Here is a 24,978-nt window from a genome sequence, read left to right on the forward strand (position 1 = left end):
ATGCAAAAAAAGAGAAAGAGGTTAAAAATGTAAAATAAATAATTACATATACTAATGTTTTCTACTCATACTAATGTGTAGATCATGATGAGCCTGAGAACAGAAGTGGCCCACTGCCCAAATGCAGAAACACCAACCACATACATCCTATAATAGACAAGCATTCATTTAACTGCTGCGCGTTTACCAAAAACTAAACAAAACCACATGGGTTCAGTGCATGCATAGACCCTGTCCTATATAAACCAGACCACAGAAGATCTCGCTCTGACTCGATTTGAGCATATGTCAGGGTTTTTTTTTCTTTCCATTGACACTTGGTTATTTGAACTCTCTAAATGTATTGTATTTTTTACACCCCCTTTGTACACCATAATGTTCAAAACAACATGTTAACCATTTTATTGTGATGAAAAAGCCTCTCTCTGTCTTTCCTGTAATGCATTAGCTTGATGGCAGCTTTTATTTCACTCAGATGATTCACTAATGCTCTTCACAGACGATCACAGGGCTTTAATACTTCCTGCTGACTGGACTTCTCGTCTCTGAACATGATAGTTGAAGTTCCCTGTTTTTGATTTGAGTTCTCTAAAATCCTGAGTTTGCTAAAATCTTTGACAGTTGGAATAAAAACCACAGCATACTCTTTGGGAGTTGTTGTTAAATCAAAGAAATTGCTTCATTGGTTAAAATGAATAAGACATCATTTGTAGGCCTATATCAAATTCAAGTTATTCAAACAAACAGAAAACTTTGCCACTTCAGGTCTGAGAAATGAATGTACCCCCTCCCTCTATTTCAGTTTCTGCATCTCTCCATCTCTCTCAGACAAACCACATCCTGACCACACTGTCAAGAGAAACCGAATCTGCACGTGACTATAAAAATGATCTATAATTCACATGAAAACCCACATTTTAAATATTACATAAAATATTTTAATGTAATTTTTATGTACTATTTTGTCATATGTACCTAACCCTACAATATATTTTATATATTACATGGCTTGGTTGAATTCTAATGTAGAATGCGGTCTGTTATTTCTTGATAACAGACCGCTGCTAAGTATAACACACCGCTGCCATGAAAAACAGAGCGTTGCAATTGGACACAGTTCTGTTCACTCTGGAGCAATACAATCGTTTTTAAATAAATAAACTCCTTTTTAAATCAGTATTTTGTGTCAAATTATTGATTTTAGGTAGCCATGTAATAATGTAGAGCGATGAGGTTGTTATAGTGAATACAACCCCTTCAGGCTGATTCATTCAAGACCCCTCCGCTTCGAGGTTGTATTCGCTATAACAACCTCATCGCTCTACATTATCCCTTACATATAACTTACACAAAATACTTTAACTCAGACATGTAAATACTCATGTACACGCTGATGGCTTTACGAGAGATTGCACAGTCCTGTTCCCTTTAGGTTTAGGGTTAGGGATTGGGTAAGGAATACATTTTGGGACAGGAATGTTGATCCAGGAACATGTCTTACTTGGCAAAATCACGGTGACCATCCTGGAATAACATTCCTGTCTGAAAATTGGTCCTAACCCCATCCTTAAATCTTACCCTACTCATAACTTATCCATAAAATCAGAGGGAAAGGATAGGAACACAGATGTAGAAGCAGCAAACCCTGATTGTAAGCCTAAACTTGTCATAAACTGTAAACGTGTCTCTCAAATCTGATAGATTGATTGGAATGTTGATCCAGGATCAACAAAGATCCAGCTCTACTTGCTGAAATCTAAACATACAGAAGACATTATGACCAGTCACAGGTGAAGCAAATATTTGTTCATCATCTCTTAAGGCCACATATTAAGGTCTGGGTAGATTAGATGGTAAGCAAACAATCAGTTCTCATCAATGTTTTGGATGCAGGAGAAATGGGCAGAAAGAAAGATCTGAGCTACTTTGACAATCCCACTGATCATCTGTGGGATGTCCCAGCAAGTTCGATCTACGGTGGCTCCACCTTGCAACCCAGAGGACTTTAAGGATCTGCTGCTAACGTCATGGTGTCAGAAACCACAGGACACCTTCAGGGCTCTGGTAGAGTCCATGCCTCTGCGGGTCAGCGCTGTTTTGGCAGCACGTGGAGGAATAACAGCTTATTAGGAAGGTGGTCATAATGTTTGGCTTTGATATTTCATCTATGTATATATCAAGTCAAGTCACCTTTATTTATATAGCACTTTTTACAATACAGATTGTTTCAAAGCAGGTTTACAGTGATAACAGGAAAATAATGCAACAAAGTTTGTTTCTATAGGAAAATAGTGTCATAGTCCAGCTTAAGTAAGTTCAGTGATGGTTCATTTTTGTTGTAAAAAAGTTGGTAATTTAGTTCATTTATATATATATATATATATATATATATAGCCTCTCTGGAGAAAACTGTGATGTCATTGTCCAACTAAGTTCAGTTCTCACACAATGGTGTCAATAATATTGTTGAATATTAAATGTCCCCACTAAGCAAGCCAAAAGCGACAGTGGCAAGGAACCAAAACTCCATAGGTGACAGAATGAGAAACCAGGTTCAGTCGGGGGGCCAGTTCTCCTCTGGCAAACGAATGAACAGTGTATGATTATGATTCAGGCAGTATTGCTGTCTAGAAGTCAGATTGGATCAGAACATTCAGAATATTTATCCAATATCAGCCTTCTTCCTATGATGCTTTGAGCAAATTATGGATGTAACTTGTTGTAAACAATCATGAAAGATTCACTCTTTTTTCATATTGTTACAGTTACGCCGTAGGCACGATGGCAAAAATGTGGATAGAAATTCAGTTTGGTGAGCAGTGACAAATCCAGTCTCATTTATCTGCTTCCTATCCTCCCACAAGGCTTGTGTGTTATTTCTGTCAAATGAATATGAGAGATTAACTAACATCTTCTCATTGTGCCTGCATTAAATCACCCTTGTTGTGTTTCTTCCCACAGGACAAACAACCAGATCAGAAAAGTGATATGCACACCTGGAGTTGATCTCTCGCTATGCTGGACCACAGAAACTCGCACTTTATTAAAACCTATATCCAAAGGTTAAATTTCTTTGGAAATAAAGTCACGGATATAGGGAAATCATCAGAGCCATCGTTCAAGAAGCAACATCCCTTTCTCCACCTGAGGGAACTGCTGTTGTAATCTCTGTGAAAGATAAAAAGAAAAAAGAAATATTAATGAAATACAATAAAATGTGTCATGATCCTGGTTCTTTTCTCTCTTCTTTTCACTCTGTCTCCATCTGCTGGTTGCTCTTTACTCCTATTCTCTCCTGCTCTCACACACACACCTGTTATCACTCACTCATCTCCTTCAGCTGTTCCTCGTTCTCTCATTCCCACACCTGCTCTCAAGCCCCATCCACACTACTGCGTTTTAGTTTAGAAACGGATAATTAAAACGAATAGGATCTCCGTCCACACCAGCGTTTTAGCTGCGTATTAGAATTGATCTCCGTCCACACCAGCGTTTTAGCTGCGTATTAGAATTGATCTCCGTCCACATTAAAACGACTGAAAACGCGGATCACGTGACCATTCACCAACACTGGGCATGCGCGTGCCGGTGTAAACACAACTTCATTGATAAATTTATCCCACCATGCTCTGGGTTAACCCCAAACCGACGCTCCATGTATGGTCAACGCCGCCGCTGCACACGGGATTTGTCACAGATCGCTCTAATAATAGCTTGACTCCGGCGCATGTAGGCAGTTATAGCGTTGTAAAATGCAGAATTTACTTGTACAACAGCTGCTAGCAAAGATATACGCCATGACTGATGACACCCAATCACAGAGCCGAGCCTTTACAACGTCATCATTTCTAAAGTCCTCCGTTTTGACCCGTCTACACTAAAACGCAGAGATTCAAAACGAAAAACGGATCGGCAGCGTTTCTAAACTTCTCCGGTTTGGGTCTCCGTTTTTTGCCGTTTTAGTGTGGACGGGAGGTGCAAACGTAGCAAAAGTTCCCCGTTTTTAAACGAAAAAGCAGTAGTGTGGACGGGGTGTTATGAAGGTAATGGATGAACCCAAGCGCAGACAGTATGTAACACTCAACATTAAACAGAAAACAAAACCCACAAGGGGGCAAAACAAGACTGGAACAGGAATGACTAAACTAGACTGACACTTGACAAATAACTAGACGATAAACAAAACAGCAAACATAAAATCAGGATTTCTCTCTGGACAATACTCTTGACAAATACTCACAGGGACTCTCACAAAGTTTCACACGCAGATAAGAATCACAATGAACCAGCACAGGACAGCAAACACAAGGGGATTATAAAGGGAACACTAATGACAAAGACAGGTGAAGCTGACTAGACAACAATGACAAGACGAGGATAACAAGGGGGCGGGGTAACGTAACAACACAAGCACATGGCCCAAGCAATTGGCCATGCGCTTGTACACAAAACACGGGTCTGTCATGATCCAGCCTCAAGACTAGAGGAAATCAAGGACAAGAAGGCCGGATCATGACAGAATCCCCCACTTAAGTGCGGCTACCAGACGCTCCTCAAGAGGACATCAGACGCGAGACAAGACTGACTGTGACATTGACACAAACCAACAAAACATGACAAATAACAGTAGTGGCAAACACGAAAACACAACAACAGGGTTAGGATGAAACATTAAAAATAACAAACAAGGAAGAGGAAACACAGGAAACACAGAGTTCATGGGGGGTGGTCCAGGGTGGATGGGTGTGCTGGGGGTCTTAGGTCCACGGGATGAGGGCTTGGGACGAGGATTCCGGGCGGACTTGGGTGGAGGCACTCGAGGAGAAGCCATAGGGCAGGGATAGTCAACTCCGGTCCTGGAGGGCCGGTGTCCTGCAGAGTTTAGCTCCAACCCCAATTAAACACACCTGAACCAGCTAATCAAGGTCTCACTAGGCATAATAGAAACTTTCAGGCAGGTGTTTTGGACCTGGTTGGAGCTAAACTCTGCAGGACACCGGCCCTCCAGGACCGGAGTTGACTATCCCTGCCATAGGGGAACCAGACTGAGACAGGGTGACACGTGGAGAAGCGCTGGGGGAACTTGACTGGGACGGGGTAGGAGACGGCACAGGACAAGAGACGGGGAGAGAAGTAGGCGACTGTGGAACGGAGACGGACAACAACGTGGCTGGCTGCAGAGCCATCACAAAGGGATCAGTGTACCCTGTAGAAGAAACAGAACCAGCGCTCTTTACCTCAGACTCAGATGAAGTGCTCATATCAAACTCGGAAGCACTCTCCTGTGCTGTACACTCTGGAGCTGGAGCAGCGAGCTCGGAAACAGCTCTCTCTGAAGTTGGCTCAGGAACTGTTCTCTCAGCAGCGGGTGCTGGGGCCGCCCTCTTTGGAGCGGCGGGCTCGGGGACCGCCTTCACAGCGGCGGCGGGCTCTGTGACTGCGCTGACTGCAGCGGGCTCTGTGACAGCGCTTGACGAAGAACGGGAGGCTCCCCTCTTCCTCCTCTTTCTCCTAGGTCGAGAAGCAGAGACCATCGCCGGAGCGGAGACGGGTTGGGGAAGCACGGCGGGAACTGTGTCGGGCGAAGGAGGGGTTAATCTCTGGCAGGATTGACTCCGACGCTGAGGAATCTGAAGGAGAGTCCCACGAGGTTCGCCTCCCTCGAAGACCGAAGGGGGTAGATGAAGTGCCAGGAGTCGTGAGGGAGCCAGCCTGGTCCCCAAGCGTCGCGACGCCTATCACACGACCCTCCGGGATCACCGGCAGACTAGCAGAGGGTGGAGAGCCCGAGGAAGAGGCCTGCAGATCCTCCCCGGAAAAGAGATCCCATAGACGGGCATAATCCCTCATGATCCGCTCACCCTGGGACGGGATAGGGCAAATGATCCGTTCTCAGTTGGTTGGTGCGGACAACCAGCATCGCTCACGGAACTCCGATTGGAACTGGAGTTTGGAGGACATACTGTCTGCTGGGTTCTTTGATGGCTGGTTCATTCTGTTATGAAGGTAATGGATGAACCCAAGCGCAGACAGTATGTAACACTCAACATTAATTTATTGACAAAAACAGGGAAAACAAAACCCACGAGGGGGCAAAACAAGACTGGAACAGGAATGACTAAACTAGACTGAGACTTGACAAATAACTAGACGATAAACAAAACAGCAAACATAAAATCAGGATTTCTCTCTGGACAATACTCTTGACAAATACTCACAGGGACGCTCACAAAGTTTCACACGCAGATAAGAATCACAATGAACCAGCACAGGACAGCAAACACAAGGGGATTATAAAGGGAACACTAATGACAAAGACAGGTGAAGCTGACTAGACAATAATGACAAGACGAGGATAACAAGGGGGCGGGGTAACGTAACGAGACAACACAAGCACATGGCCCAAGCAATTGGCCATGCGCTTGTACACAAAACACGGGTCTGTCATGATCCAGCCTCAAGACTAGAGGAAATCAAGGACAAGAAGGCCGGATCATGACACGGGGCCTCAATCTCTTGTCATTAGTCTCAGGCCCCGTCCACACTACTGCGTTTTCGTTTAAAAACTGAGACCTTTTGCTACGTTTGCACTTCCCGTCCACACTAAAACGGCAAAAACAGAGACCCAAAACGGAGAAGTTTAGAAACGTTGCCGATCCGTTTTTCGTTTTGAATCTCCGGAGGGCGTTTTAGTGTAGACGGGTCAAAACGTAGGACTTTAGAAACGATGACGTAGTAGAGGCTCACGCTCGGCTCTATGATCGGGTGTCATCAGTCATGGTGTATATCTTTGCTAGCGGCTGTTGTACAAGTAAATTCTGCATTTTACAACGCTATAACTGCCTACATGCGCCGGAGTCAAGCTATTATTCGAGCGATCTGTGACAATTCCCGTGTGCAGCGGCGGCGTTGACCGTACATGGAGCGTCGGTTTGGGGTTAACCCAGAGCATGGTGGGATAATTTTATCAATGAAGTTGTGTTTACACCGGCACGCGCATGCCCAGTGTTGGTGAATGGTCACGTGATCCGTGTTTTCAGTTGTTTTAATGTGGACGGAGATAAATTCTAAAACGCTGGTGTGGACGGAGATCGTATTCGTTTTAATTATCCGTTTCTAAACTAAAACGCAGTAGTGTGGATGGGGCCTCACTATTTCTAGCTATCTCGCTCTCCACTTCTCTGTCGGATTATTATTACCCGTCACATATGTTACTGACACTTGTGTTTCATCGACAGATGTTAAGTTAAGTTCAGTTCTGTCTTGTCTGGTGCTGTCTAATTATTTTCTGCAGTACGTTACCTGATTTGTGCTGTGCCCAGTGTCGTGCCATGGAGAATTCACCGTTCGCAAAAGCCACGCCCCCTAGTTATTGTTACTACGCCCGTCAAACAAATGGTCAAACACGACCAGCGCGACAGATTGCCATGACGGGAAGAGGTATACCCGTGCGTGTCAGTGACCCTTTTTTGGAGCAATACCTCAGCGATATCCTCCAGATCGAGGCACAAGGGGTTACAGTATGCAGTGGAGGGATATATTCAAAATATAAAAATACGCAATGAAGGAGACACAACTACTATCGAGGCGAATGCTTACCGGTCTCAAGCGAAATCTGAGAAACCCCATTACCTGTACCTCAAATGCAACCAGCACAGCCTTGAAGAAGATTTTATAAGCTGGTTCAGTGTCTAATGTTTGGAGTTAGAAATATATAACTCGCACTGCATATTTAGTAATTTTGCCTCAGATACAGGATTATTCGCTTTAACAAGCAGTTGTTCATTACCACGGCAACCGCTTGCGTGTCATGCTGAATGCGATTTTCGTGTTTAAAAAGTAACTATACATAAGAGACGGAAAGATGCAGATAACCATACATTATTTAAGGTTATTTCTATTCGTTACGATATTGATATATGAACTGATGTTGTCAAGTAAGCTTCATGATTTCCCCGTTGCGAGCGTGCACTCCTCTAAACCGTAGTCTACAGGTGCTGCACTGCTAGTTGACTGCTGCTCATTTTCCCCAGAGAATATCATGTTAACAACAACCCTTTAGAAAACGTAATTCCTTTGTGGATCCTCTTGATCTGCTTTCTCCATGTTTCTTTGACTAATCTCAGTGTCTCAGTCTCACGCACGCTGCACGCGAGTTAACCATGTTCGACACATTTAACTGGGAGTGGGGCCGTCCACACTGTTTTATCCATTGTAGGCACCGCTCACGTTGTGTTTTCGGCTTTGGAAACGGAAAGAACACAACTCCTCCAGACAATCTCTCGGGGCACCTAGTGTCCGACTTACAAACGCCGTGGGCGCACCGCTTCACCATCTTGCTTGGAGTCAATGCTTGACGGACCTGCTCACATAGTAACGGTTGTTATGTTGTGTGATTGGACAATGGCCGTTTTGTGGGAGGGGCTTGCGAACGGTCAATTGCAGAGGGTTCAGCGCTCTATCTGCAATCCTGATCTCACCTCTCACGAGTCTCCCGGACCTGCCACTTGAGCTTCTCACTGCCTATCAGAACATTTTGGGATTCCTGTGTTAATCGGCCATCGCGGCTTTGCCTTATTTCTATTAAAGACTGTATTACCTGCTTTACGCCTTTTGGAATCTCTGCTTCAGCATACCGTGACAAAAATGCTTAAATGTCTACAATAAGACATTGTACATTTCTGAATACTATAAAGTGAAACAATGTAAGTGTTAAAAAATAGAGAGGAGCAAAAAAGTATTTTGCATATGTTGTTAGGGGGTTAACAGATTAAGACCCAGGACCAGATAGAAGACCAGGAGTCATGAGGTTCAATCAAATAGTCAAAAATTTACTGAAGAATAGTTTGCAGTATTATTGGTAGAGCCAGTGGCAAAGTCTCACGAGGAGGTCGAGAGCCAACTCTACCTTACACAAAATCTTACACCAATTATACCATTTTACAAGGGCATGCACTACATCATTGTTACTTCTGATTGGCTAAGAGAACATAAAGTCTAAACAATTCCATACTTAGAGACAATTAAGCGGGTAAGTCGTTATTAAGAAAGATAGTTGTCATCAGAATCCAAGATTTAATCAGGATTTGACCCCGGAGGCCGTTTCAGTTGGACCCTCTGTCACAACAACACCAGTCAATGTAGAGAGAGGGGATATAATTTCTCTGGGCATACCAGTCTATGCTCCATACTCGACAACAACGGAATCCAACGGCGTGGGCGAAGGTATAATGCGTGTATGAAATAATCCCGAAAAAAAGCACAAACACAGCAGAGATGGCAAGTACAGCAGCTGCTGGAATTAGCTGAGAGTGACGCTATCAGACAGCAGACAAACGGCCATAATCCGCCTGTCACTCAAGTGGCCACGCCCTTAATTATGCAGGCTTAATATAATTTAAACGGATGAGTTGTAAAAAAATTCACCCCCCTCACAGTTGTCATGAAGGGCAAAATAAGCTATAAAGACTAAAACCACGTTTTGCTCCAGGCTGTAAACATGTTTTTTTTCTGCTGTAAAGTTGGGCATTTTAACATGGGGGAGATACAGATTTGACTCACTTCTGCCTCCAGCCTCAAGCGGTCAGTAGATGAATTGCAGTTTAATTCACTTCGGTGTTGGTTTCAAGAGAGAGACAGGGAGGTTGCCGCTTGTGACTGCCGAGGAGGTTTGTATTTGCCGGCAGCAGAGATCACGTGGTTGGCTGGCTGCTGTCAGCGGCTACTGAGAGGGGCCCCCTTGATAACAAGGGGGCCCCGATAACAGTTTCATTGCACTTTACTACATTGACTATCAAAGGGGCACTTACACAGTTTGTCATCGCATTTTATTCTTAACCAGTCATTGGGGCCCCAGGCCAGCTCGGGGCCCCAAACAATTGCTTGGTTTGCTTGCCTTGTCGCGACGGGCCTCAAGCCCAATTTATACTTCTACGTCGAACTCACCCCGTAGCTACGTCGTAGGCTGTGTGTAGCGCGCGTACCCTTCGGCGTACCCTGACGTGCACCTCTCCAAAAATGTAACAACGCGTCAATTCTACGCGTACCGCAAGCGCTGTGATTGCTAGAACCGCTCCCCGGCTTTTACACGCTCCCTCTGCATGTGTAATTGCGCGGCAATGCGGACAACGACGCAGAAGTATAAATGAAAACCAATGCGTAGTCTATAGCGTAGAGGTTTCGGCGTAGGTCCAACGCAGAAGTATAAATCAGCCTTTACTACACTGATCACAGCAAAAAGAGTCCAATAAAACACTCAAAGCTTATACTTTTTTTTTTTTAAATAACCCCTTAAATGATGACTTCTGGTGAATATTGTATGCTATCATCCATTATAGCATATTATAATACAACTTATTAGGTCTATATATATTTATAGAATAGCAAAGTAGGCCCAATCAATGTACTGAACCACAGATATATAAAGGCTATCATGATCATTTTGCCAACAATGAACCATGAATTTGTTTAGTTTATAATACGTTTTATTTTTAACTTAAACAAATACAACTTATAAAATTCAAAACTCATTAGCTTAGACTGCATTTGAAGAAAAATAAACACAACAGTTTTCTGTAGCCTTGTGTGAACTTATTCAAAAGAATTAGACTTCTAGAATGTTCTTTCCAGTGCAAAAAATATTTTTAATTTTGTAGTTTTTCTTATCATAGCCTACAAATGTCTTCGGAAACTCCTTTTCCTTGATTTACTGAAGCCTTATGTAAAACGCAAAATGCATTTGCAGCTGCACAGCTAGCACATTGAGTGTCTGGCTCGCTCATAGGCGTTTTTTTTTGTTTTGTTTTTTACTTTAGTTTTTACTTAAATATAATAAAGTTCATCAAGTTGGAGCAAGGACAGGAGGTGTATGTTTATGTGTGTGTGAACGTGCGTGCACGCGTGCAGATGTCTGTGACCATGCATAACGTATAGTTAAAATGAAAATATTTGACTCCTGCACATAAGGCCTACTCATCTAGACAAATCTATAATTGTCATCTAATCAAAGCTGATGAATAAATAACACTGTAATATTATTATAACTTACATTTTTGATAATAATCATTTTTCTAACACTGAAATATATTGTAATATATTGTATTTATAACATGTTGCAACCATCCCCAAACAATGTTGGAACTGTCCCCGGGCCCGGGATCAGTTGGAACATCTGACTGCTTACATTCAAATGCAAATTGTGAAAACTGTATATTCTGTAATTATCTTTAAATGGTTTAGACTATTAACATACAGGTGTAAGTTTATTGTATAAACAATTGGTTTGTCTAATCCAAACCGTTTCTGAGTAACAGAGCCAAATGCAAAAAGTGTTGCAACTGTTCCCGGTCTCCCCCATGACATGATCTGCATACACAGATATGTGATCATGCAAGTGTATGCACACTACGAACATTCAAAGAAACTCACAAATCACAAGATTTTAGACATGATCCAGTAAAGCAGTAACATCACTTACTTACAGGAAAATTTACAACAATGCAAAAATCGATTGACAAATTGCATGATTTTTCAAAACAGATTTTTTTTATGTGTTTTTTTTTTTGTTTTCTTTTTTGGACTGATTTGTTTATCCCAGGTAGAACAGGTTTCTTAACTTTTAACTGACAAACTGCCGTATTTTCAGTCTGTTGCTTTTTTGTCATTCTAATCTATATCTTTCCAGTCTGATGTGTGAAGATGTGCGCTCCTGTAATACAGCAGGTGTAACTGAAATAGCCAAACCCTGTTAAGCAGAAAGGAGTGTGTCCTGATTCAAATGAAGTCTTTAAATGAATCACTAGTATTAAATCCAAAATCATCTATAATTCATCTTAATGATGTTTTAATAACAGTTCGGGAGGAGCACGTTCAGATAATTAACACGGGTGGAGGGCGCCTTCTCCACACTTCTAGTCCTAACTACTTACATGGGGGGAGTACTCTGGGTACTCTGGGCCGAACTCTGAGCTCGGAGCCCTCCCCCCGGACAGCACGCCAAATACACATTAAACTTTACCCCCTCTAATTGTGTAAGTGTGAACTCGTGAAACATAGATTGCAATAACAATAAAACCACTAGTATAAAATATGAACGGTGACTCTGTTCTGTAATGAACAAACAGAAAACACTATGTATTATGTTAGTCCTGCTAGTCAGTCTCTGTCCTTCTCCAGTTGTAAGAGCAATCACCCTTCAAATGCTTATCAAGGGCGTGGGAACGATTTGAAAAGGTGGTGAGGCAAATCAATCTTTTCGGGAACATTCAAATTTCATTCAGCCCTTGAGAAATCTTCTGTTAACAAACTGCATTTTAGTATCAGCAATTTACAGTTTTTTTCAATTGTTTACACACTAAAATAAAAATTTCCACACAATTTGCAAAATTCTACTCCAATGAGCAAAACACCTCCACAGATTTGCACAACATTACACACAATGTCTGCTTCACCCTTTTTGCAAAGCATTACACACAGTGATTTGTAAAACTCTAGACACATTTTCACACCTTAGACACAGATAAGGATTGCGAGGTTACTTCCTTGTCATTACAAAGCCCCGGACTGCCAATGACAACACTAATGGACGAATTGGATAAACACATCCACCAGGCGTGGAAGCACACATGTGCTAATTTGAAAACGCAGCACTCAGGTGTGCTATAAAAGGCAGCAGGTGAGTTCACCTGTCTTCAACAAAAATGGAAGGAGCTAGAAGAAGAAGAAGAAGAAGAGTGAGAATGAGAGGGGGAGCTCAAAGAGGAGATGAAGGAGGTAGAGGAAGATCGAAGATGAGAAGAAGGAGATAGAGGAAGAGGAGAAGGAGATCGAAGATGAGGAGATAGAGGAAGAGGAGAAGGAGATAGAGGAAGAGGAGAAGGAGATAGAGGAAGAGGTGAAGAAGGACTTGAAGAGTTGATAGAACCTGAACAAAGAAGACGAGGACCAAATTTGACTCAAGAAATCCGTGCAACACTTATTGACCATGTTATCAACCAATCAAATGTTAGATGATGAATAGTTACAGTATTCTTGTTGCTTTTACAGTAGTTTGTCTTCAGGGTCAAAGTGTATCTACTTTATGCAGTAATTTTTATTTGTCTACAGATTTTATTTGTTTCATTGATTTACAGTTTTTCTCGATTGCTTAAACACATTTGCCCACTCTGACATCACATTTTCAAAACAGTTAACACACAGGATAAAACTGAAGCTCAATGGCCAAAATGACTCATTTTGTTAGCAAAATGCTCTAACACTCACAAAACATTAAAAACATGCAACATAAGCAAAAATTCTCATCAAACACCACAACTTATGGTCAAATTAGTTTATTCTTTCAATTAATCATTACACAATGGACAACAAAATACAAAATACAGCCATCAATATGAAATATGATACTTTACAAACTCGGATACTGAAAAAGAAAGCTACCAAAGGCAAATTATCGGTGGAAATACCTTTAAAAAGAAAAAAAGATTTATACTGTATATATATTTTATCTTTCACATTTAGTCCATTCGTTCTTGACGATTATGCCACAGGTTCTCATCAACATCGCATTGAATGTTTTCCCTTGCAATGCACCGAGGGAAATACCTCCTTGCATGGCGTATCCATCCCTGGCAGTCCTCTGCACCTATTGCCAGGCAACCAGCATTCATTGCCTCCAGGAGGGGCATCTGCTCATATGGCCGGTGATCATACACCTTCCACCTCCAAGCAGAGAAGAACTCCTCGATTGGGTTCAAAAAAGGCGAGTATGCAGGGAGAAATTGCATCATAATACGAGGCTGTGCTGCAAACCATTCATTTACAAGGCGAGGTGGAAAGCCACATTGTCCCAAATTATGACATACAGAGTCATGCCAGGCCTCAACAGCCCTCTCTCCTCGGGTGGAATGAGTATTTCTTTCAATGCATCAAGAAATGTGATGAGGCGTTCTGTATTGTATGGACCAATAGTTGGTATGTGGCAAAGGACCCCATCATTGGAGATGGCAGCACACATGGTGATATTGGCACCCCTCTGACCTGGCACTGTGACAGTGACCCTCTGCCCAATGATGTTCCTCCCGCGTCTCCTCACTTTACAGAGGTTGAAGCCGGCTTCATCCACAAAAATGAATTTGTGATGTGCCCCTTCAGCTTCAAGCTCCATTATTCTCTAAGAAAAATAGCAAATTCATAGAGCAAATGATTACAGTCGCATGTAACTATGGTAAACAAGGTATTACAATAAAAAAAAAATCTGTACCTGCACATACTGGAATCGTGCCTCCTTTACGATGTCAGAGTTTCTTTGAAATGGAACTCTGTACAGCTGCTTCATTCTGACCTGGTTTCGTTTAAGGACTCGATCTATAGTTGCTAAACTCACACTGTTTATATTTCTAAATGCTCCCTGATCTGCAATTACTGCTGCCTGGATTTCACGCAGTCTGATTGCATTGTTTGCCACTACCATATCTACAATGGCTGACTCCTGTTCAATACTAAATATCTTTCCTCTGCCACCAGTGTGTGGTAATGTGTGGATTCTATAAAGTAAAAGCAAAAAGCATGTCAAAATTGACATTACTGTATGACAGTCACATAAATGGGATTGATAAAACATCATTACTGTAGACACAGTTTGTTCTGCTAACAGGGCAATACAGTAAAGCTGAAATACACAGTGGTATACATTACAGTAACACTGAATTACCTGTTCTCATTACGAAAAAGCCTGACAATAGATGCCACAGTGCTCCGACTCAGAATGGGCTGGACCCTTTGTCCAGCCTCTCTAAAGGACAAGCCATGATTGATGACATGGTCAATAATTGTAGCCCGAATTTCATTTGAAACTTGAGCTCGATTTCGTCCTCTTGCTGCTGCAGCTTCTCCACCACGCATACAAACTCCTCTTCCTCGGGCCCCTCTGCCATGGCCTCTTACTCTCCTTCCATACCTATGGCCTCTTTGATCCATGCTTGCAAATAGCAACACAGGGGTGGCATTTTTTATAGATGGATGAGGACTGATTGCTGATTGAAGAGTTGTGCAAACGAGTTTCACACAGGTGTATAGAGATTTATAATTGTGGAAGTACTTTCTATCAGCTGTGAATAGATGTTTTCCTTTTGTTCAACACAGTGAATCCAATAGAGTTTGGGATCTTTCAATGAGATCTGTGGTAACTGTTTTGACAAAGGGTGTGAAAAATGTGTGAAACAAATGAAAAAGTGTTAAAACATTTGCAAGAGAAGACTTCTGCTGTGCTAATAATGTGATGATGAAGATCAAGCGGATCCCAGTTTAATTTAGTGTGTCTTAGCAAATGAGAAAAACTGTAATTGTTGGTTGATTACTGTAACTGATTATGGTTAGAAATACTGTAAGTATTGAAATAAATACTTGAAATATTGCAGCATCAGTGTTGTGCAGTGCTTGGTAAGTTAGTAGGCCTATTTGTGTACATTCTCCCTATATCTCAAACTAATCATGAAGAATGTTGTGGGTTTGTCACTATTTTTTTCATCTAAATTATCCCTTACATAACAATGTCTGGCCAAAAATCTAGCACATGCTATTTCCTAAAATTAGTTTTTTTACAAATGTGTTTTTTATTTATCACAGCAGTGTGAAACTGTCTGCAATAGTGTCTGATCATTGAGGACTGTGTTATGTTAAATGAAAACTAATAGTATTTTCACAAATATGTGTATATGTTTTGACTGAAGTGTGTATGTTTTGACAGAAGTGTGTCATTTTGCAAACAATCTAGGAATTATGCAAATTCAGTGTGGTGTTTGGATAATTGTGATTATATTTTGAAAAAAATAGCCCGGTTTTCAAAATTGTGTGTAAACAATTGAAAAAAACTGTAATTATAAAATGAAATAATCTCGAGTGATTCAAGCTCAAGGACAGTTACTGCATTTAAGCACAGTGCATGTGTCACTCTTTTGTGTTTTTAGTAATAACATTACTTTAAAGTCCTCCTGTCATAGACCTCCATGTTCAGGTTAAAAAGTTGTGAGAATAATATATTCAAAACATGGATTAAAATCTGTTACTGGCTGGCCTGGAGTAAATATTCATGCTATTTACTGTAAATACTGATGTTTATCTCCAAACTGTGCAGCTTCAGATAACAGCCGGTTATGTGGGCTCATGCATATACAGTATGATGTCTTGCATTTTTTGTTGGTGTTTTTTCCGTTGAAGCTTGGTTATTTGAACTCTCTATATGTATTGTATTTTTTACACCACCTTTGTATACCACAATGTTTAAAAACAACATGTTAACCATTTTATCGTGATGAAAAGCAGATATCTTTTTTTCTCTCTCTCTGTCTTTCCCGTAATGCATTAGCTTGATGGGAGCTTTTATTTCACTCAGATGATTCACTAATGCTCTTCACAGACGATCACAGGGCTTTATTACTTCCTGCTGACTGGACTTCTCGTCTCTGAACATGATAGTGGAAGTTCCCCGTTTTTGATTTCCAAAATTTGAGTTCTCTAAAATCCTGAGTTCCCAAAAATCTTTGCATGACTGTGACAGTTTGGATTAAAAACCACAGCGTACTCTCTTTTATTACCAAAACATCACACAAACTGAATCTACAATAAAGAACAAAGTCCAAGGGCAGAGCAGCTGTCGCACACCTCAATGGAGCTTTTGATATGAGGTTTTAGCTTGCAGAAAAAACAGGTGTCAATGGTGGAAAGCACCTATCAAACTCTATTCAGCATTATTTCATTAAACTCTAAACCTCTACAGGTGCAAGATGATCACAACCAATGCTCAGGTCATCTTACAATGATTATTGTTCATCTTGATGATCTTCTGATAGTTCACAGCTGTCACTGTTCTGTCCACACTCAGTAAGGATATCTATAAAGAAGAAACATTCACCATTACAAACAGATACACTTCTGTGCTGACTAGAAGTAGGCCTTCAGACCTTCATCTATTCATGAAATATTTAAAGTAAAACCAGATAAAGTGTGTGCTGACCTGTGGCAGATCTCTCATCTGAACACAGTAGATGATCTGTGTGTATTCTGACATGCTTTGCTGTTCTGTGAATGTCAGATCTGCAAACACAAACACATGAGCGGAAATTACTGTTGAGTAAAATCATCTCTGCATCTGCCAGCAGACTCTCCTATGTTCGTTGTTCATTTAAAACGGGTGATTCCCCAGAGGTTTGAGATCTAGCGGCTCAATGTTAACCTTTCTCGCTCATTGCGACAACTAACCTCTTCCACACACACCATACACACGTCAAAGTAGCCGGAGCAACTTTACTCTATTTACAGATTTGATGAGACCCGCGCGGGGTTAAATATAAACACTTAACCTACCAGGGTAATACAAAACACATTAAGAAAAAAAAAAAAAAAAGTTAATTAGTGCAGCTTTAACATCAGTATGTTCTGTGGTTTCCTGCCATCTAGTGGAGCATGATCACATGACATGAGTTTACATGACAGAGATGAACGTCGAGATATTGAGAACTTCTGATACATTTTTCTGTTTTCCCACCAAAAATACAAGAATTACATGCATTTATATAAACATAAACCATTTTTTTAATTCAATGAAATGTTTTATATTATTTAATGTTACATATTTAATCATTTTAATATATAAACAAAATGTGTATTAATATAATAATATTATGCCATATGGCGAACTTTGTCAGTTGTTGGTAATACTTGCCTTTTTGTTGCGCTCGACTGAATTTCCTGGAGCAACAGTATATGAGTATAACAGCAGACATGAACAAACACACACTGATTATTATCAGAATAAAATACGAACGATGGCTCTGTTCTGTAATAAACACAGAGAGAGAAAAACTTTCAGTCTTTCTGTTACGAATTCAGACAAAAAAATACATAATAGAAATAGAATTTGTCTTGACATTGTCTATAAATAGAAAATATCAGTCAGAGGAACAGATCAGTAAGATGAGCGCTGACGTACCTTCACATGTGTGACAGAGTTCAGTGATGTCCAGATGTGTGGTCTGGTTTCTGACAGGATTGTTGATCACACAGCTGTATGTGTTGTTATCCTGATATTCCACATCCAGAGGTAGAGAGAGACTGATGCTGAGATCACACACACTGATGCTGGACAATACACTGATTCCTGCGTACCAGGAGAGTGTCACATCACTCACATTCCACACTGAACACACCAGTGAACATCTGGACTCTGATGATCTTAATGATGAAGATGATGATGATGATGATGATGATGAACAGTTTAAAGAGTGACTGGAAATGACAGGAATGGGTAGAGGAGCTGGAAAACATGAACGAACATGTAGGTTTTATCTCAGTATTATTATCAAAAATCAATAACAAAAATAACATACAGATGTTTTCTTGCGAGACTAATTAAAAAGAATCCCAAAATGTGAATGCAAGGCTGGAAAAAAAGAAATGTCTGCATCTAAACTAAGATACCGGTCAATCATTTGAACAGCTATTGTGCATATATTAATTATTTCAACAATTTGTTGGTCATTTTGACTGCAATTTTGGGCATTCGAATTATCATTTGAATTCTGCATTAAGAAAACTATTATTCAGCTCACTTGAGTTCAGCCTAGAATTAAAAATAATAATAATTAGCAATTTGTAATATGATTCATACCGTTTACTCACCATAGACAGTAACATTGAATCTCTTCAGTGTTTTTCTACTGCTGATGACGTACAGTTTATAAAGTCCAGTGTGTTCAGATCTGATGTTTCTGATGGTCAAAGATCCAGTTTGATTGTCCATCTGGAGTCTGTCTCTGAATATTCCATCATTACTGACAAATACATAGTTCATTTGGTCCCTTTTAAAGATTTCAGCTATTCGAGTGTTTTGAGGTCCAAACGTCCACAGTATCTGATCTCCTCTCTGTACTTGAACATCAGTGTTTAGAGAGACAGAATCTCCCTCAGTCACTGACACTGACTTCACTTCATCTGTATCACTAAACACACCTGAAACTACATGTATAACAAATATATAAAGAGTGCATTTTGAATAGTTTAACTCAAATTAAACAAATCAAACACATAGAACATAGTTGAACTCCATAAATACATCAAATTAAATAAAATCCACTTACAAGTTGTGACACACACACATAGAAAGAAGACGGCAGCGTCTGACATCATATTCAAAATGTCTCTGAAAGCAACACACTCCTCATAGTGCTGTGGTGTGATGAACAGAAATTCATGAAATATCCAACAACCACACACTCCACTTTCTAAAGGAAAATTAAAATCCTTGTAAAATGTAAAATCCTTCTAAATCCAGAACAAAGTAAAACACACTGAACAACTGCAAACGTCTAATAGGACACAGAAAGGTTTGTCGAGTAAAAGGTTACACTGACCTAAAAAATAGACCAAAGGTTTTACCGCAGCTGTTAGCGTCAGAGCATGAAACCTGAAGTGGAAAAAACTGGTAAGACAACAGATACTTTTCTGATTTTAGAGGTTTAAAATAATACATAATTGAATGTATTTTAACACAAGAGACTTCAAGGTTCTACTGTGTTTCTGCTTTTATACAAAAAACCCTTCCCGTGAAATCAACATATTGTTAATATAGAAACAACAGGATCACACAACCGAAAATGCTGGGATTCATATTCAATGGAATGAATATGCCCATGAATAGTCTTGCATGCACTAGATGAAGGCCACTGTCTTATCCATATCACCTCATCTCATCACAGTGTGTCCAACTTCATACTGATAAGTTTAGTGGAGACAAACACAATCAGTAGAGTGAAAGTTTAGAAATGTTTATTTCCCAGCAAATAAGCAAAACACAGCACTGATGATCATCACATGACAACATCACTGTTATAAAGTAGTAATGTACACTGAAAGCTTTTGTAAAAAAAAAAAACAACAAAAAAACAACACTTTAGCATGACATACATTAGCCCACTATTTAACACTACTTAATGGCATGAAAGCATTCAGTAGAAAATGTCTCTTTGCAAAATCTTCTTGCCTGGTGATTACAATACAATGTTTAATGTGTAAATTCACACACAGTACCATATTCACTGACATGCAATAATCAAGATAATCTCAGATTACCGTTATAAGATATTTTCCTCAGATCTTGTCATTAATGGAGAAATATGCTTTTGCTCCTCAGGTTGTCCAGTTACAGTTATGTACAGAACCAGCAGAGACTAACTTGATTACTTATCCATGATAACCAGCCAAATCCATCATAGTGATTCTTGTATGTCTCACTTACAGTCAGTAGAGGGAGGCCTTGGCTTTACCACACATATTCAACAGGCTTTACCACACATATTCAACAGGCTACTAAATGCATTTTTTCTCTTATTACTTATTAAGCAAAATCTTGATGGTTGCATCTACTTTTCTGAGTTAACTTTCTCTTTATCTCTGACTCTTGGAATAGGATAGTATCATGATGCCTGTATAATAATATAGGCACGCAAACCAGCTCTACTCACGTCTAGACATGACTGAGTAATGAAGCATTGGCAGATGCTCTGTCTGTCCTTTAATAACTGAGCTGTACAATAACAGTCTGTGTGGTTATCATCTCAAAACAACTCTTGAATACTCTGTGTCATCCCGTCTATTAGTCTCCTGCAAGAAAACAAAGTCAAGAGAGAGAGAGAGAGAGAGAGAGAGAGAGAGAGAGAGAGAGAGAGAGAGAGAGAGAGAGAGAGAGAGAGAGAGAGAGAGAGAGAGAGAGAGCTGAAACATGCTTAAAGCAGAAAGATAAGTGCAAATTCACAAAATAACATCAGCAGCTATAAAGAAAATGTAGCACATATGTTCCACAAAGGCTGTTAAAATAGTGAAACTAAATATATTAGAGAATTCACGGTATCACTATCAACATAATCCTACATCTAAATGAGAGCTTCATTATCATGTAGGAACATGCACAGAATACACAGAAGAACTGGACTGAAGCCGAGTCACGCATAATGCACAACCATCAGCATATCACGAGGGTGATGTGAGAGCGCAAATCATGTTTAAATATGGTTAAAAAAGAAAAAGAAAAAAGTATTACATAGGCCACAAGCATCAACAAAATAAGAACGTCATGACATCTGAGTGTTAAATTATGCAACATCAAGCATTTAAAAAGCAGCCACAGGCAGATACGCAAACAAACAATATCGACTCAGTGTTTTTCTACCAGAAGACAAAGAGATTTAGGTAAATAACAAACGTATCTTACCGTATCTGAAGATATGTGTCTGGTAAACGTCGTATGAGTATAACTGACCTCTTCCTCGGTTGTCTGAGCTGTTTAATAATCAATTCAGAAATTTAGAAATTTGTTGGCACTACTTCTACAAAAAAAAAAAAAAAAAAAAAAAAAAAGATTCATAGCGTGTGCATACCAGTGAGTTGCTAATACTTGCCTTCCTGTTTCACTCGTTTGTAGTTTTTACAGCAACAATACATCAGCACAGCCCCCGCTATGATCACTACCAGCAATACAACAATTATCAGCTCCGTGAGAAATGAATGACTGGCTCCTGCAATGCATAAGACAACAACAGCCATTACTGTAAATATACAAATACACAAAGGGAACGAGCAACTTAACTAAACACAGGAGGAAACAAATCAGCACATAGACACCATTGGAAACAAGTGAACATAACTAAAACACAGGTAATGCAAACAGAAAGGGAAAATTTTAAAAATCTTGCTTGTGACAATAAGAATACATCCATCCAATGTATGTTATGTAATGGAGAAAATGGCAATCAAATGCATTAAATAGCACATGCACTGAACAGGGTGTGATTAGTAAAACACTTAAATGTGTACATTTCATGTGAATGTGAGTTCAAGTTCAAGATGCAGAGTTTGTTGAATGTTGACGTACCTTCACATGTGTGACAGAGATCAGTGATGTTGAGGTGTGTAGTTCTGTTGGTGAATGAATAAGACACCACACATCTGTATGAATCATCCAGACACTGAATCTCCAGAGGTAGAGAGAGACTGATGCTGAGATCAGACACATTGATGCTGGACAATACACTGATTCCTTTGTACCAGGAGAGAGTCACATGACTCACATTCTCAGATGAACACACCAGTGAACAATTCTGCTTTGACGATCTTTCTGACACCGAAGGGTTTTGTGGAGAATCACTGATGACAGGAACAGTTAAAAGCGCTAATAAATGAAGATTTTTTTTTTTTTTAGGATGAATCAGTCATAAAGATGTCTGTAAAGATTCTCAATATAAAAAGCAATGCATGAAGGATGTCAACGTGACAGAATTTTTCAATATACTAAATAATATAAATGTTTCAAATTCTTCTTAAAAAAAAATTCCTCACACTAACAGCCTTCAATCATCCATATACTAGACCAAAATAAAGAATGAATGATTTACTCACCATAGACAGCAATACTAAAGCTCATGTGTTTGAACCCTCCATTAATGACCTGTAGTTTATAAAGTCCAGAGTGTAATGTGTTGATGTTTGTGATGGTCAGAGATCCTGTTTTCTCATCTATCTGTAATCTGTCTCTGAATCTCTCATTCTCACCACTATCATATATAGAGATGGTCCGTTCAAAGATCTGCGCGATACGAATCTCTGAATTGTGAAATCTAAATGTCCAAAGTATCACACCATTTCTGTATATTTCACTATCAGTGTGTAAAGTGACAGATTCTCCCTCCATCACTGATATCATCTCTGTTTCATCTGTATAAACACCAGACACACCTGGAAGAAAAGAGTCAGCACAACATAGACAAAGATTATCACCACAGATATCTTTTAGAGTTTATTTGGAGAAAGACAGCATAAAACACCACTGTAATTTCTTAAACCTATAGTTTAAGATCTTAGATCATCTTACCATTTGCTTTTGAGCTGGTAACATTATTTGATTGTTGTTGCTGCTGTGTCAACTTTAAAACTGCAAAAGAGTTTAACAGTTTAATGAAATGACATAAATAATATAATGATACACTGTAAAACCTACTGAGTTGAGATATATCCAGCTGCAGACCCGCAGCACCACCAGTTTCAGAAGCCCAGAACCGGAAGTGAGGGTTATTGCGGAATTATTATTATTGCATTATAGTTATTTTTGCAAGAATGTAAGGACAAAATGGGCCAGAGAGTGAGTTCCTAGTTGTATACATTGTACAGTAAGTTAAATGTAGGCGATTGTCATGATAAAATGGGCCTAGAGGTGAATTGGTCATTGTTGTATACATTTTTATTGTTTCTTTTAAAACAATGCCGAATTTTCTCTCTTTTTTAGATTTTTGACATTATTTTACATAAAGAAAAATGCATGCTGCACATGTTCTTGTGAGAAAAAGTATATTTTATATAAAATAAATGACCATAAGTTTCAAGCATTATTTTTCACCGTCATGATCAGAAAGTAACTCTCATAATACAATGAACGGATAACTATATTATATTACACAAAATCAATGTTTTAAAATGCTTATTGTACTGTACCTTAATGTATAATTATAACATACGTATAAAGTATGACGTTTCGTGTCTAAGCAAATTACGCTCCAAAACGTTAGGTGGGGTTACTCGGTTTAGAAAGTAAGCTCCGCCCCTCACTTCCGGTCCTGGAGCTGGTGTAAGAACGTAAGCTCCGCCCCTTACTTCCGGTTCTGGCGCTGGGGTTCTGAAACTGGTGGTGCTGCGGGTCTGCAGCTGGATACGTTGAGACTTATTCTAAACTGATTCCCTTAGTTCAATTGAGTAATGGGGAAATTGACAACTTAATTAAATTTACCTAATGTGGTCTTTTCAATTAACTTAAATGTTTAAGTATAGGTAACTTAAAAGGCAAACAGACTAAATTCAAAATTTCCTGTTCATATTTTGTCGTTTATTTGTATTAAATAATTTAGAAATCATTAAAACAAGTCTTGTTTTCACATAAACAGCTTTATTAGTGTTACACAACACAACAACTGAAATAAAATCATTTAATTTCATCAATAACAAATATAGCCTAATTACAATACATGCAGTAAAATTAATCATTTGATTAAAATATCTGCCATTTAAAAGTGAAATAAAACAATTAAAAGCACACTGTAATGAACAACAACAGACATGTTTGTCATCTAGGCTACTTTAACTTATATTTCACCCTTTGTCTAATTTACAATAATTCTGATACAAAGACCATGCAAGACTACATTAACTAAAGACATAAATAAAAATGCATAACTTACCTCCTAAAAGCCAAAAGCAAAAAAATAAATATGTGTAAACCATCTTCTTTAACAGCTCAAATAATTTTGCAACATTATGCAACTTTCTTGTTGTCGTCTTTTATAGACGGTAAGAAAAAAGGTTGGCTTTTCTGATGGAAAAGAAAAAAGAAGCAGGCTAACATACTTCGAGCGGCTCAATTGTGGTCGGGGCAGTGCAAATTAAATAATCCAGAGCTGAATAAATTCCGCTGAAAACCGTTGTTTATTTCAAGGCAAAGAGCGGTCAAATGATTAAGGACCCTTTATTTTGGCAGACAATTCTTAGGAAACCTTTAGATCAGAGTTATGCTCCATTCAGCGTATAAGCTCTGAATAACAGGCTTGTTTGAAATGCGCCTCGCCTGAAATGTAGACAAGAGTAGGCGTCTGCAGTAGTGAGGGGAGGAGTGAAAAAAGATACGGGGAGGCTGCATAGACGAAGTTTGACATTCGAGCCAGGGGGGGCAAAAAAAAAAAAAAACATTGTAGCAGCTGGGACCTGCATGGCCTATCAATTGGGGAACTCAGCACATATGGACAAAACAAACATGCTAAATAAACACATATTTATTTTTAACCCAAGAAAAAACAGTACAACAATACAATCATATTTGTAAACAGGTAGAACTTCGCATAACAGCCACTTGACTTCGCATCGCATCTTCGTTCGGACACAATTAGGATG

At 39.6% G+C, this 24,978-nt stretch overlaps 2 protein-coding genes across 4 annotated transcripts in view; both read right to left on the reverse strand.

Moving 5' to 3' along the window:
• LOC130077301 (uncharacterized) overlaps positions 1-19,542 on the reverse strand; it is a 235,097-nt gene extending 215,555 nt beyond the window's left edge. For 2 of the 3 annotated variants that reach the window (XM_056242506.1, XM_056242504.1), the window contains exons 1-3: positions 19,131-19,542; positions 18,673-19,008; positions 17,984-18,307 (exon numbers count right to left, since the gene is read on the reverse strand). In XM_056242506.1, coding sequence (XP_056098481.1) covers positions 17,984-18,307; positions 18,673-19,008; positions 19,131-19,179 — 709 coding nt within the window. In that variant the 5' untranslated portion in view covers positions 19,180-19,542. The remainder of the gene's footprint in view (positions 1-17,983; positions 18,308-18,672; positions 19,009-19,130) is intronic. The other variant, XM_056242502.1, reaches the window with a different exon arrangement.
• A 1,011-nt stretch (positions 19,543-20,553) lies between these two features.
• On the reverse strand, positions 20,554-24,373 carry LOC130077300 (uncharacterized). The gene is made up of 7 exons (XM_056242500.1): positions 24,273-24,373; positions 22,916-22,975; positions 22,444-22,779; positions 21,920-22,216; positions 21,447-21,563; positions 21,260-21,327; positions 20,554-20,652 (listed from the first exon to the last, which is right to left on the reverse strand). The coding sequence occupies exons 1-7, from the start codon at positions 24,313-24,315 to the stop codon at positions 20,602-20,604; spliced, it is 972 nt and encodes a 323-aa protein (XP_056098475.1). The 5' UTR covers positions 24,316-24,373; the 3' UTR covers positions 20,554-20,601.
• Positions 24,374-24,978: the final 605 nt, after the last annotated feature.

This window comes from Rhinichthys klamathensis, unplaced genomic scaffold (assembly GCF_029890125.1).
Source record: "Rhinichthys klamathensis goyatoka isolate OS25496 unplaced genomic scaffold, OSU_Roscu_1.1 h1tg000727l_1, whole genome shotgun sequence".
Taxonomy (NCBI): Eukaryota; Metazoa; Chordata; class Actinopteri; order Cypriniformes; family Leuciscidae; genus Rhinichthys; species Rhinichthys klamathensis.